General features: G+C 32.8%; 1 protein-coding gene across 3 annotated transcripts in view; it reads right to left on the reverse strand.

The window, feature by feature from the left end:
* Positions 1-1,083: 1,083 nt before the first annotated feature.
* Positions 1,084-16,027, reverse strand: part of Nedd1 (NEDD1 gamma-tubulin ring complex targeting factor) — a 58,558-nt gene continuing 43,614 nt past the window's right edge. For all 3 annotated transcript variants that reach the window (XM_071609619.1, XM_027927880.3, XM_071609618.1), the window contains exons 10-15: positions 13,354-13,401; positions 12,272-12,474; positions 11,236-11,392; positions 10,197-10,353; positions 3,167-3,233; positions 1,084-2,738 (exon numbers count right to left, since the gene is read on the reverse strand). In XM_071609619.1, the coding sequence (XP_071465720.1) occupies positions 2,634-2,738; positions 3,167-3,233; positions 10,197-10,353; positions 11,236-11,392; positions 12,272-12,474; positions 13,354-13,401 (737 nt within the window). In that variant the 3' untranslated portion in view covers positions 1,084-2,633. The remainder of the gene's footprint in view (positions 2,739-3,166; positions 3,234-10,196; positions 10,354-11,235; positions 11,393-12,271; positions 12,475-13,353; positions 13,402-16,027) is intronic.

The raw sequence follows: 16,027 nt of genomic DNA on the forward strand, positions 1-16,027 counted from the left end.
TTTTTTGTTTCCCTTTTCTCTCCTTTTGGATTTTTTTTTTTTTATGGCCACATTTTATCATCTTTGTTGGTTTATTTATTTTTTTGTGGTTGCTTTAGGATTTACATCCTTATCACAGTCTACTTCAGGTAATATTTTTCTGCTTCAGTTAGTGGAAGAAACTTAGGAGTACTGTACTTTCTCTCTCATCCTCCCAACCTTGATGATCATGGTACAAGTTAACTTTACATACGTGAAACACAATATCTGATGTTTTTATTTTTTACTTAATCTATTATCTTTGAAATAAAATTTAAAACAAGGAAAAAGATTATTTGTTCACATATTTACTATTTTTTGGTGTTCTTCATTCCTTTGTGTAGCTGAAGATTTCTATGTGGTATCATTTTCCAACAAAAGGCATTCTTTCATATTTCCTGTAGTTCATTCTGCTTGTGAAAAACCTTCCATCTTTTCTATGTCTTTTCATTTTTGGTTTTGAAAGCATTCTCTCTAAATATAGAATTCTAAATTGAAATTTTTCTTTTGGTACTTTAAAGATGACACTTCAGCTGGGCGCGGTGGCACACGCCTGTAATCCCAGTGGCTCAGGAGGCTGGGGCAGGAGGATCACAAGTTCAAAGCCAGCCTAGGCAAAAGCAAGGTGCTAAGCAACCCAGTGAGACCCTGTCTCTAAATAGAATACATAATAGGGTTGGGGATATGGCTCAGTGGTCGAGTGCCCCCCCGAGTTCAATCCCCGATACCAAAAAAAAAAAAAAAAAAAAAAGGATGAAGCTCCACTGTGACAGTCTGATTATCTTTGTTCTTCTGTGTCTTCAGCTTCTTTTAGGAATTTTCCCCTTATTGCAGGTTTTAAGGAATTTTTGGTATAGTTTTTTTTTTTTTTTTCCTTGTGTTTGTAGTTCACTGAGCTTTTGTGGTCTCACTGTTAGCCCCACTCAAGGATCACTGTCTGGTAAAATTGCCTAATGTCCAACATCTGATAATTATTTTAGACATTTTGTCTTTTTTATTTTAATTTCCATTGGAAAGGTAAATCCAATCCCTATTATACCATTCTGGTCAGAGGCAAAAGTCCAATTTCAGATTTTCTATTTTTTTTTAATAAAAAATTTTATTTTTTGTACTTAGCTTTTAAATCCATGACAAAAATGTTTCATCTATACACATAAAGTTACTAAAATTGTTTTATTTATTCCACCCCTCAATATACATTATGAGTACCTATATAAAAAGACAATAGGAAAATATAGATTTAAATACTGCATGTAGGCAAAACACACTCATGTTTATGTCTTCTAAACCTGTTTTCTGGTGACATATAAGGAAACTTGTTACAAGTCATAATGCATTCATAATCTGCCAGGAAAAGATAACATTAACACACCTATATGTGTTGATACAATGTATTTGCTGAGCCATACTGGGGAAAAGTAATATTCCTGTTTTCATTTTTGGAAGTAATTATTAGCATATTTACACTTATTTCCCATTATTTTGGAAAACAATAAAGTTAGTAAGCTAAACTAGATTTTTAAAAAATTTTAGTATATATCTTTATCTTAGAAGTCAAAATGTAGTAGTAGAGCTATATTCAAGGTATACAGTGTAACTCTTTGGGAAAGAGATAAGAACATGAACAAGTAGCCCTCCTCATCTTACACCTAAAATGGAGATCACGGCAGGTAGATGCAAATGTCCAACTACTGCCAAAGGGGTGTGAATTCTTTTCACAATGAACCTTTATAAATAATTTTATGATAAAGCAAATAATATAAAAATATTATTCATATCACAGAAAGAATTAGAGAAAGTTAATGATACAAACTGCAGAACAAAACAATTCACACTTCTCTCTTGGGAGGAAAAGATGGCAATGATATTGTAATATTTAGTATTTAATATGAAATTTTCACTAGTTGAGTAATGGTGATTAAAACTTTTATAATTTTTGCATATTAATAATTCATGAGAAAATCGGCACATATATGGTTCTTGTTGAGTCTCACACACCCTTAAAACTTTTCTCATAGGCAATGTTAAAAAATATCAACCAGAAGTACAAAGTTATCAGAAGTACTAACATAAACGCAAAAGATAAAATGCATCTGTACAATTCAAAATTTCAAAAAATTATCACATTTACAAGTAATAAATAATAGTCATACTTGTCATTAACAAAATAATTACTAGCCAACTGTGTTTTATTAGTCAATGGCATTTTCTCCATAAAAATAGAAGGTATATCAAACTTCTAAAACTACCCCAAAAAATCTGGAAGGCAATTTGTCAATCAAAAATATGTTTAAAAAAGGTAATTAAAAACATAACCTATTTTTATGCACAATTTTCTATGAAAAAGGGCACTTAGTGTATAGCTAAAGTTTTCAGAATAAAGATCCTGTTGACTTTCCTATTACGCAAATGATATATTGTACAGTTTAAATATAAAAATATAAATATTTGTGACAGAAAACATGAAACAGTGGTTGGTGTAAAATTCCAACACCCTTTAACTTGAAAAAATTTTTTTCTTCCCCTAGAGACCAAGAAAACAATACTGATTCTATGAAGTTCTGTGTTGCCAGAAACTCCCCAAATTATTAAACATTAACATATTCAGTGAAATTTTAAAAGTGAGCCCGTAGTCTTTTGTTTTCTTCTCGAAGTCTTTCAATTTCAGCCACTAAACCTTCATTCACTGAGTATCTTTCCAGCAAAGAGTGCATTTCATTCTAGAAAAAGGGGAAATGCTGTTTAGATTACTGGTGTTTCACAATTACTTGACAAGATATGTTTTATATACTTTCAGCTATCATTTCTCTCATGTTCAATTAACTAGCTGAATGATTTGTTTTTTACTTAATCACAAAGATCACTGGTGAAATTAATACGTTTAGTAGATTTATACTCACACATTTGGGAGGGTTTTTGCTTCTTAAAAGAAAAAAGAAAGAAAGTGCTGAAAAAGTGGCCTTAACTACTTACCACAGGTTAAAAAGAAGGTAAGCAGTTAAAATATTATTAAATATCTGAAACTCCCTATTTATTTATCTTAGCAACTAGATATGGCAAATAAGTAAAAATACATTGTTTTTTTTTTTTTTTTTTTTTAGCTCCACACAACTCTCAATTCATTTAAAACACAGTTTCCCATACATACCAGCTGCATATGAAACTGTTTTATCATCTCCACTTGCAAATTCACAATGTCCCTATGGCATGCTTCTCTAGGGAAGAATGTAAAATACATTAGAATTATAAGAGTTTAAACAATTCTAGTTCATTTAAGAAACTTGCTAAACTTTTTCATTGTCTCAAATTATTGAATGTTAATAATTATTTACAATAATAAAAATACTAATGCACCTAGCATTTATTTAACATATACTAGGCACTATTTCTTAAATTTTATAAGAACTTGTTTAATCTTCACAATGAGGAGAGATGACTTCTTCCACTTCACTAACAAAGTAAGTGAGCTAAAGACCAGTTATAACCTGTTCAAAAATCATACAACTAGCAAATAGTAGAGCGGGATGTAAACCCAGGCTGCCTACCTCTAGATCTCATACTGCACTACATTCCTTGATATGTAAATAATCATTAAGGAAAGACACTGATTTATAGTACAAGAAATATAGAAAACTCACTAGACTACAAATCATATAATAATCAATGACTGTGCTACTAAAAATTTTTAGTAGAAAGGGGCTATTCTGATGGATGTAACATGATTAACTCAGTACGATGCAATTAATTCTTGTCTCCAAAAGAAAATCAGCAAGTATAATGGTAAAAGAAACACTCAGTCACCCACCATACAACTTAAAGCTAGAATATTATCAAATCATAGAAATATACTGGGTGCTCCTATCTGATGATATCACTTAACACTTAACAGAAATCCCAAGACAGAAGTTGTTATATTCCTGAATTTTGTTGTTCAAAGAAAGACTTTTCTTAAAAACTCCAATACTGGCTGGTTACGGTGGTGTATGCCTTTAATTTCAGTGGTTCTGGAGGCTGAGGCAGGAAGAGTGCAAGTTCAAAGCCAGTCTCAGCAACTTAGCATTGTCCTAAACAACTTATTGAGACCCTGTCTCAAAATTAAAAATAAAAGAAGGCTTGAGATGTGGCTCAGTGGTTAAATGCCCTAGGTTCAATCCCTGGTACCAAAACAAAACAAAACACTGTCCAATAATGAATATGCTGAAAAAGAAATCAGAAAAACTATCCCATTTACAATAATCTCAACAACAACAGAAAGAATATTGGGAATAAACTAAATAAATCTAAACAATGAGGTGAAAGACCTCTACAATGAAAACTATAGAACACTGAAGAAAGAAGACTGGGGATGACCTTTGACCTTAGAAGATAGAAAGATCTCCCATGTTTTTGGATAATCAGAATTAATATTGTCAAAATGGTCACACTACCAAAGGGATTATACATATTCATTGCAATCCCTATCAAAATATCAATGACATTCTTCCCATAACTAGAAAAAATTGTAATTAAATTCATTTGGGAGTTTAGAATACAAGACTCAGAATAGCTAAAGCAGTCCTGAGCAAGAAGAGTTATGCTGGAGGCATCACAATACCTAATCTCAAATCATACTACAGAGTTACAGTACTCTGTAATACTGTAGCAAAAAACACATGCTCTTGGCATCAAACAGATACAAAGACCAATGGAATAGAAGTCACAGAGACAAACAGATCCAGTCATTCAATATTTAATAAAGGTGCCAAAAGCATACATTGAAGAAAAGACAGTCTTTTTACCAAATGGTACTGGGAAAACTGGATGTCCATATTTTGAATGAAATTAGATCCCTATTTTACCCTGCACAAAAAACAACCCAAAGGGGATCAAAGACCTAGGAATTAGACCAGAAATTTTGCAACTGCTAGAAGAAAACATAGTCTCAACACTATAACATATGGACACAGGCAAGTGTTAGAGATCTTCTTCAAAAAGATCTCTAACACTCAAGAAATAAAGAATCAATAAGTGGGATGGCATCAAATTAAAAAGCTCTGCAAGGCAAAGGAAATAATTAAGAACATGAAGAAAGAACCTACAGATCTTTGTCAGTTACTCCTCCAACAAGGGATTAATATCTAGAATATATCAAGAACCCCCCACCCCACCCCCCAAAAAAATCAACAAATGGGCAAAAGAACTAAACACATTTTTCAAAAGAAAAATTAGAAATAGCCAACAAATTTATGAAAAAATGTTCAACATGCCTAGCAATAAGGGAAATGAAAATCAAAACTACACTGAGATTTCATCTTACTCCAGTCAGAATGGCAATCATCAAAAATACAAATAATAATAAATTCTGGCAAGGATGTGGGGGAAAAGGTACACTCACATATTGTGGTGGACTGCAAATCAGTACAACCAATCTGGAAAGCAATATGAAGATTGCTTTAAAAACTAGGAATGGAACCACCAACCGATCCAGCTATCCCACTCCCTAGGTATTTATCCAAAGGAACTAAAATCAGCATATTATAGGGATACATCCACATCAATGTTTGCAGCAGCACAATTCACAATAGCCACGCAGCCCAGGTGCCCTTCAACAGATGAATGGGTAAAGAAAATGTAGTGTTTATATACACAGTGGAGTTTTACTCAGCCATAAAGAAGAATGAGATCATAGTATATGCTGAGAAATAGATGGAACTAAAGAATGACAAGTGAAACACGGCAGATATAAGACACGATCTGTAGTTAATGTTTTCAAAGTGATTGTTTTTGAGTGTTAACAAAAAGGATACAATAATCTCTGTAGTCTTGAGAAGCTTATATTTAAGAAATATTGTTTTCTAGGTCCTCAGTATCTGTAAATCACTGATTTATACTGGTTATGCCCATTTTCCTGTCAAATGATACTTGAATTGTTTTCAAGTTTTTATTATTATTGTATTATTATAATCATGTGTACACCTCTCAATCCACATGCACCCATATACACAGATGAGATGTAAAGGTATAAAGCTACGTGTGTACTTCATCAGTTTTACAAAATCATGCAATTTGTTTTTCAAAGTGGCAGTATCAATGGATATGTTCATTATCAGTGTATCAGAATTCCTCTTGCTCTGTATCTTCACCAAGACTTGCAATATCTGAACTTTCAAAATATTTTCCCATTTAATGGATGTGAAATGGTATATCATTGCATTTTCTGTTTACTAATTGTGGGTTTGAACATTTTTCCTCGTGTTCTTATTTTTCATTTTTAAGAGTTCTACTAATAATCTGACGCTTTTTTTGGTGATATGAGTATTCCAGATGCTAATCCCTCTGCTTTATTAGTGATATCTCATAATTAGAGTTGTTATTTATACACTCAAATTTACTCAATACTGCAAATTTTATAGGTAATGCATTTCCTTATTTTTAATAATTTTCCTACTCTGAAGTTTTAAGATCTCTTAGAACATTTAAAATTTTGATTTTTACAATTCAACTTTTATTCTATACAGAATTGATTTTTAATTAGTAAATTTATTCTTATACAAGCAAATATTACAATCTATAGATTATTCCATATTTTGGACACAGACCTGCAATGTTAATAATGTCATTTATCAAGTTTCCAGAATCACATAGGTTTCTTTCTAACTATTTGCTTCTTGTGACCAATTTGTCCATGCTGTGCCAGTGTTATACTATTATCTTAATTTTATTTAATAACTAAGCTTATCCATCCATCAAACCAGTCCCCTCCAACTTTATTCTTCTTTGGGATAGTAGTCTTGGATCTTTTTTTCTTCCATATATATACATTTTGGAATCATTTCATCATCTCCCAAATAACTTAGCTGGGATTCTGACTGGGACTGCATTCCATCTATAGATCAAGTTAGATGAAATGTCATCTTCATAAAATCTTTCCATTTATTTGTAAATGCTTTGTAATTCACTTTAAAAATTCTTTTTTTCTCAAAAAATCTTCACTATTTTTGTTTAGATTTATTCTCAAGTACCTTAAATTTTCTGTTGCGATTATATAGCATTTAAAATAATTTATATTTTCTGCTTTCAGTTATGATGAAAGTTGTATTAAAAACTGAAGATATCAGTTGTGGTAGAATGTTTGCCTAGCAAGTACCTTATCAATCAATAAATTCATCATTGGTATCAGAGAACCATCAGCATAGCCAGGGCTTAAAGAGCCACATTCTTGCAAAGAAGGGAAGTCTACTAGGTAAGACCCACATTTACCTCTGCTTTTGTCTCTGGAATATGTGCTGATTCCACAATGTGGAAAAAGGCTGAGTGGCAGCATTCTTCTGAAGCTTGAGACAGTGTCACCAGTGTTGGAGTGTTAGAGTTTGGGACTACCAAGAAAGCCAATGTTAAAAAGTCCAAGAATCTGAAGAGGAGAAGCCTGCAGAAATTTCCCCTTTGGATATCTATCTGCTGCCTCCTAAACAATGCCTGTACTGGGTTATGTGTCAGTAAACCAAACATAAAATAACAGCTGAAATGCAGAGAAGGAACTTCGGAAGCCTTGTGATGCTGGTGAAATAGGTTAAAGTTTAAGACCCACCTGAAAAGACAGGGTGAATACTCAGCAGATGTCCTGGAAGGGCAAAGACTAGAAATAAAGGCAAACTAGAATAAAGGAGTTCTCAAAAAAACTTAAAAAGTAGCTACAACAAGATCAAGGTGACCAGCTTGCCAAAACAAACTTAAATCTTTTTGAAAGACAACAAAGCAGCTGAACAGATTTCCACTTATATGTAAACTCTCAATTCTAATTATGAGAAGAAGCCTGATAACCTATAAAATCATACATTCTTAAATTGACCAAAGTTTAGAATAAAAAATATATATAAATAAACTAACAGCAAAGAAATGATAAGGATACAAAGACCCAGCACCATTTTCAGCATCAATACAACAGTGGCCGGAGAAAGCTGCCTACAAAAGGGTAAAGAGAACTAGCTGAAATTTTTATACATTTTTAAAAACCAGGTGAAGCCTGGTATGGCAGTTTAGAATTCCAAGGAATCACAACTAAAAAGCCTGCATTTATTCGCTCACGTTCCCCCACATGCATTCATTGAGTGCTTACGTAAAAAATTATGGATAGGCAAGCAGCAGAGCTGAGAGACTCCCTAAGACACAGATGTAAAGCACTTGCAAAGTCTTAGGGTGGAAGAGAATTGAGCATAACCCCTCTGAAGCACTCCAGGTCCTCATGGAGAAGATGGCAGCAGCCCACTACAGACCACAGACATTGACTGAGAGTGAGTCCCTCAATACTGTTCCATCTGTGCTCTCAATAACTGGTGTAGCTGAATACACCTACTGAAGACTGAAAGCAGAACAGTTAACTGAAATCCCGAGCCACTCTGGGTACTAAGCCAGGATCAGACCAGAAGCGAAAGAAAAATCAACCCTTAGCAACACAAGGAGTTGGCAGGCTATAAAGCACAGAGAATTCAGTCATCCAGGGCTCAGATCCCCAGGCCTGCTGAAGGAAAAGTCCTGAGCCCACTGCCCTCGAATCATACAAAACTATTGGTGAACCAACACTAAAATGCTTGTTGAATGAACAGATAATAAATAACACATTACTTTCATGACCCCCCCCCCCATTCCTACATATTAAGGCTTTCATAACTACCTTTTCGGCCGCATCTCGTCATAGTACCTTCTCTCTGCAAGTATTCCTAAAATTTACAATTGTTTCTGTGCTCATACTGTTCCCACACACTTGAGTATAAAATAAAATCTCTTCAGTCATTCTTTTCTAAATTTGCCCCAGCAAATTGCTCCTTTTCTGTGTTTCCAACATCATTTTGTTCAGACAGTTCTGCTATTATGCCATAAATATTTATGTATTCCTGAAAAACCTCACTCTTTAAAACTGTGTATTGAAAATAACAGGACTTAGGAAAAAAGAATTGAGGTCCACCACTCAAAACTTATGCAACTTTGTCACAGAGCACTAACAAAAACAAATCTTAATAAAAATACTAGAACAGTTTTAAAAACATGGTCTAATAGATAAATATTGAATAAGACACTTTACCTTAAAAAAGTGATGGTTACTTAATGGAAGAAGATAGAATGCAGAAGGATTGGGGCTGTCAAGTTATAGAGGCAAGAACAAAATGCTACCCGCCCCAATCCCCACAAATGGGGAATAACCACAAAATAAGTGCTTCTAACACAGACCATATAGCCACACCAAGTTAAGAGAAAGTCAGAGGAGATGGACATTGACAGGGGCTTCATTAAGCTTTTTACATGCACTTTACTTTGGCTGCTATTATAACAATGAAATTTCCCAATTGTTTTGTCAACTCTGCCCGATTTACCAATCACAAAAGAACTAATTCACATAAAACACCTATCATAGAAGGATGTACTGTATCTGTCCTGAATAAACTACAAGTCCTTTTTGGGTCCAGAGTTCATTTTTGTATCTGGTACATAAACGAGGTACACTGTAAATGCCAAAATAATTTTTCTTTAAAATATACTTTTCTAATATTAAAAAATACATTTTAAAAATATTTTAAACATAAAAAAGAAATATTCACAAACAAAAACTGCACATCTCCAATATTCTTACTCATTATAATCCCAAGTAACTATAGACTAGAAGGGGAGGGAGGAAGAAACCCCACAAAAGATTCTAATAATTGAAAATGGCTTCCAAAAATACTGAAATAAGTAAAAGGAAGCAAAATTCTAAAACACATTCAAAGGATGAGATAGGCAAGAATAAGGAAATTTTTCTATATTACATATGTTATATTATTACATTCTGATGCATTCTATATAAAAATATTTAGAATTAATTTAAAAATAAAACACTTAACAGGTGATCTATAAGTACTGATATAAGAACTACACATGGGTTTACAAGAATCTGTTCACAATCTGAAGATTTAAAAAAAATCCAGAATAGCAGTCTGCATGCTAGACTTCCCTGTCAAGTTATCTAGGTAAATGGGCCTGTTCCTGGTTGATAGTCAATAAATGCAGTACAACTAGATCAACAAAACATATCACGTTTTCTATGGTTTTATGTTCACAATAATTTAGATAAAAAGTAGTAACCATTACTTATAGTTCTGGTTTTACACTAATAAAAATAAACAAACAAATGCAAGGTTTAGATAGAGTAATTTCTCAATTACTACCTAAAGTCATCCAATGTTTCCTGTATCATATTCTGAATGAAACGGATTTGAACAGATGTCAATGGTGCATTTGGTCGATTGCTTCCGATAGTATCAACTATTTTCTCTGAGAGTGAACTGGCAACTCCAGCAGTGACAGAGGATGCTATCTTTGGATCTAAAATAAAGAATGGAGAAAATATGAATAGTCAATTTGGACTAAGAGACATAAAACATTTCTAAATAAGATTTGGCATGAGGGAACTTGAAAAACTGGCAAAGAACAGTGTTCCTCTGATATTTAGAAAAATTCACTGTCTAGAATACAATTTTAAAAAATTTTATATGACATTATTTCTAATAGTCATTTATAAACTGCCAACTGTCTAATGTAATAATATGATAGAGGAATTAATCTTGAAGAATCTCTGAACCATTTCTACTAATAAAAGACGAATGAGACAAGCTATACCACAAACCAGATAAACCAAGACTATCAAAAACAAACAGAAGGAGGGTAGGAGTAAAGTAGTGCTATAGGCAAAGTCTTGGCATTTCAGCTAATGCAATACACCCACAGAAACCTTAAAGTAAAATACAAATAGTTATATAAAGAGTTGCTCCTATATGAAGAGTTCTTTTATACAGAATATTCTTAGAGGTGAACTTCAAACTCTTTAAATTGCAATCAAGTTTTATGAGTCTGTGGCTTAAATTCTAAGAGAAAGATTTAAATATGAAGAAGAAAAACTACAATTTAGGTAGTTAACCATCCCTTTTCAAAGGGTCCTAAATTATAATTCTATCTGTACCATATTTAATAAAATCCTTACATATTAGATTGAAAATGAAATTCACACAAAAAGGGGAGGAAATCAATATTGCTGAACTTAATCATTCATATACATATGTCATTGTTTTCTAGACACTAGACAAGCCAATAAACTTTAAAGTCCTTGATTTTTTTTTAGTCTATGATCACTCTATCCTTTTTAAGTTAAATATTTGGAGGACTTTTCAATTTAACATTTTCAAACGTTATGAAGTTTTATGTACTTACTTGGAGTTGAAGATCCATTAACTGGTGGTTCATATATGAACTGAGCTTCAAATTCTTTCTCTGGCTTTTCAAATTTCTCAAGATTTCTTGTTTGGTTAGACGATGGAGAATTATTTAGATTTCCAGTTTCAGTACCAGAAGAGATCAACTTTGCAAACTTTATATTTAAAACAAAATAATTTTTAATATACTTAATTTCTTGTTTTACCCATATTACTAATAAATTTTTTACCTATTTCTCCTACCACCCCCTCCCCCTTTTAACAGAAGATAGGGTTGGGGAAATGAAGGAAGAATACAAAGAGAAAAAAATATTCTGGGACTAGCAGCAAAATAAATTAATTTTACAGATCAAAAACAATCTCTGCAATAACATCATAAGGAAAAATAACTAATTTACTAAGCATCTTCTGAACATAATTTAAAATGAAAATTATTGGCCAAAATTTAAAAAAAAATCCCCAAACTCTTATGCGACAGCCACACAAAAATATTAAAAAACAAATCAAAAGACGTATTTACTCCATAATTATCTTTTAATATTATTCTAAAAAATAAATGTGAAAACAAATAAACACATACTATACACCTAACTGACTTGGCCTTCCTATAACAGATTTTGAACGCTTACATAAGAAATTAATTCTATATTGGATACTGTATTTTTCATAAAATGTAATAATGATTAATTTCATTCTTAGCACCATCAAATTTGCTCTAAAACTTAGAGCAAACATCTTAACCACCAACTTGATGTTTTATGCTGCAATGGAAATATATTATTAAATTCAGGTAACAAGTGTTCTTACATAGACAGTACAGCAAATATTTACCTTAAGAAAAAATAGTATACATTTATATCTGCTGTTACCTTCAACATAGCCAAAGACAGATTTCAAAAATATTCTTTAGTTGTTAAAAAGTAAATATTATTCTACCTAGTAAGTGCACAGCACTCTCAATAATTAGGATATATCCTGGCAGCCACTCACTTTCTAGTGACAAAGTGACTTCAGTATCATTTTCAGGCACATACCTGTTTGAAGGAATCTTTAGGATCCTGTTTTCCTAGAAATGCTTTCTTAGACTCAGCTATCAGATCATGATTTTCATTTTCTTCTTTCCCTGGAGATCCCATAAAGACATTAAGAGGACTAGAATTCAATGCTGAAGTATTTAAAGTTACTGGATTTTTTCTTGGAGGAAACACTGAGTTCAGTTGTGGTAGAAAGTCAAAGCCTGAAGAAAAGGAGAACAAAAATGGTACATGATATCCTTTATCTTGGATATTTAAAATAAACACTTAATAGAGTCAGAATAACATAGCCAAACACATAGGAACTTGAGTCAGAAGACTAGTTTCTCAGCTATTCCCCTTAAATGATGTATACTCTTAGGCACAAATTTAAAAATCTTAAACCTACTTCCTGATATGTAAATGTGAATGATGATCTCTCAAGAGTAGTGAGGCTTAAAAAATATTAAACGTGAAAATACCTTGACACAAGGAATGCTTTATTAGTTTTTGATAAATGAAGAGGGTTAATTTGGTATGTATCTGTGGCATGTATCTTAGTAGGCAGCCTCTAAGATGGCTTCTGACTCATCTTTTGACACCCATGCCCTTGTGTATTCCTCTTTCTTTGAATATGAGTTAGACCTGGGAATTTTCTTCTAACAAAGAGAATATGGCAAAAATACTAGGATGCCATTTCCAAGATAAGGTTACAAACACACTGTGACTTCTATCTCTCACTCTTTCACTCACCTATTCTGAGGAAAATAGCTGTTCTGTGGTCAGCTTTCCCAGAGAGATGCTTAACTGTCAAGGAACTAATGTCTCTAGCCAAAAGCCATATGAATGAGCTTGAAAGCAGATTTTTGCCCAGTTGAGTTTTGAATTGAATGCAGCTCTGGCTGATACCCTAATTGAAGCATCAAGAGAGATCTGAAGGCAAAATCATCTAATCAAATTATGCCCAGACTGTCAATCCACAGAAGTAATAAAATGATGTTTGTTCTGTTAAGCCTCAAAATGTTGGGGTGACTTGTTACACAGCAACAGATAATCCAATAGCATTTTTAATTTTCATGAAAATACTTCTAAATAGTTCTTACCATCTCCTTTGCCTACAGACTCATCAACTCCCTTGTTAACTTCACCATCTACAATAAAATTTAAAAAAATCAAATTTTAAAGTAGTGAAAAATAAGCCATAGCAACTTAAGACTTCCAATTCTTTCCCCAAGGAGTTCAGAGACTATCAATCTTAAGGAGTGAATGAGGTTAAAGATTAAAGCTAGTACTTATTTAAACTTCCCTTTTCATTCTTCTAGCTTCATTCTTCCAAGTTTACATAGTCAGAAGGAATAAACATGTGTATTTGTATAGAATTATTGGTTATCTTCTGCCTTACCCTAGTCAGAAAATAACCACTTAAATTTCTGGGTCAGAATCTCCTATCTTTCACCTAATGAAAAAGGAAGGATCCTTTTAGTATAAAGAGAAAATCAAAGTACATAGTTAAAAAGAGTAAAGAAGGGAAGGAAGGTGGGTGAGGTGCCGCACTCCTCTAATCCCAGTGGCTTCAGGCAAGCTTACAATGCAATTAAACTCCAGTTTCTGCATCTCTACAATGGGATAACGCCTTGATCATCTTGTTTGGGGGCTCAACTGAAATAACACAAATATTGTGCAAGTATTACAATGTTATAAAAAACACTAGGTTTTATTTTTATTTTAATGCAGAATGTGTTAGATTATTTCAATGCTATATTATTCATCGATTAAAAAAACACTCAATTTTAACAGATTAATAGAAAAATGGACAAGTCACTAAAAAATTCACCAGAAATTCAAATGACTAATGAACATGATTATTATATTAGTGTTTCAGACCTAGTAACTGTATATAATATGCCCGCTACACACAATCTTATAAATTTCCTCTTAAAAGAGAAATACTTTTATTTACAAGATGAAGAAATCAAGACAAAAACAGATTAAGTCTTTTACTTAGAGAGCTGCATCCTTGAGATTAAAAGAAAAATCCCTCAACAATGAAAACTCTCAGCACTATATTTAGTAACTATGTTTTTCCATATTAATAACATAAAACTCTAAAAGAATTGAGGACATATGCCTCAAATTTTCATCACATTTTTTAAAAACAATAAAAGTAATTAAAGGAAAAATTAACTTAATCATTTCTCTTAAAACTCATTTAAAAAATTTAATTTATAACTCTTACAAAAAGCCCTTCCTACATTCTTCAATGCAAAAGGTGCTCTAAGCAGGTTTCAGAAGCCAAGTTACCCAACTCAGTGCTGATCCTAGAAAGCTTTCTCAATTCTAGCCACTCTTTCCTTAGTTTTTGGTGCTGGAGCTTGAACTCAGGGGCACTCAACCACTTAGCCATATCCCTTCAGTTGCTTAGCACTTTTGCTGAGGCTGTTTTCTTTCTTTTGCTAAGGCTCGAGATCCTCCTGCCCCAGCCAACCGAGCCACTGGGATTAGAGGAGTGCGCCACCTCACCCGCCTTCCTTCCCTTCTTTACTCTTTTTAACTATGTACTTTGATTTTCTCTTGTACTAAAAAGGATCCTTCCTTTTTCATTCAGTGAAAGATAGGAGATTCTGACCCAGAAATTTAAGTGGTTATTTTCTGACTAGGGTAAGGCAGAAGATAACCAATAATTCTATACAAATACACGTTTATTCCTTCTGACTATGTAAACTTGGGAAAGACAACATTAAAGTAAAAATGAAGTTGTAAAAATCCTAAGTGAATGTAACAATTTCAAGAACCTAATACTGGGGCTGGGATTGTAACTCTGTGGTAGAACTCTTGCCTCACACCTGTGAGGCACTGGGCTCAATCCTCAGAACCACATAAAAAATATAAATAAATAAAATAAAGATATCATGTCCATCTACAACTAAAAAACAAAAACCTGATATTTTGATTGTCTCTAAGCTTTCACTACTATAAATAAAACTGTAAACCCACAAATCTTTGTAGGCTTCTCTGAATATTTTCTAAGGTAAATTTGTAGAAATGGAATTAATAGGCCAAAAAATATGATTAATTTAACTCTTCCAAATTACCCTCTAGATATTTACCCAATTATTGATTACATTACTATAAATAGTAAGATGTTCCCACATTAGCATCTAAAGTACAGCACCTAAAAATACATCAAAAGATGAACATTAGCACCTAAAAAGTACAGCTAAATACTGTCTTAGTTCCCACCTATCAAGCCAGCAAAGACTTAATGGCAATATTTTTAATATATATTATGTATACACACAAGCACAAAATATGGTACTTTCATACATAGCATAAATGAGGAGGTATTCTATCATATGGCCATATACTCTGTGAAAACATTTAACAAATATCAATTAAACACTAATAATCTAGGGCTGGGGTTGTAGCTCAGTGGTTGAGCACTCGCTTAGCATGTGCATAAGATCCTGGGTTCGATCCTCAGCACCACATAAAAAAAAATAAATAAATAAAGTTCAATGTAGTTAAACTTCCTATTAAAAAAAAAAAAAGAAAAAAAAAAAAAAAACCCACTAACAATTCTAAATTTTTTAAACTAGGAAGATATTTTTTGCATACCAAAACATCCAAAATTTTAGGGAGACTTATTTTGAAGTAGATACAAGTAAAAGACTGCCTATAAAGGTAAAACTTCCTTTAAGAAATTATTTTGGTTGGCTAGGGCTCAGTGGTATAGCACTGGTCTAGCATTCATAAAGCCCTGAGGTTTGATACTCAGCA

Source organism: Marmota flaviventris, chromosome 3 (assembly GCF_047511675.1).
Source record: "Marmota flaviventris isolate mMarFla1 chromosome 3, mMarFla1.hap1, whole genome shotgun sequence".
NCBI classification, from domain to species: Eukaryota; Metazoa; Chordata; class Mammalia; order Rodentia; family Sciuridae; genus Marmota; species Marmota flaviventris.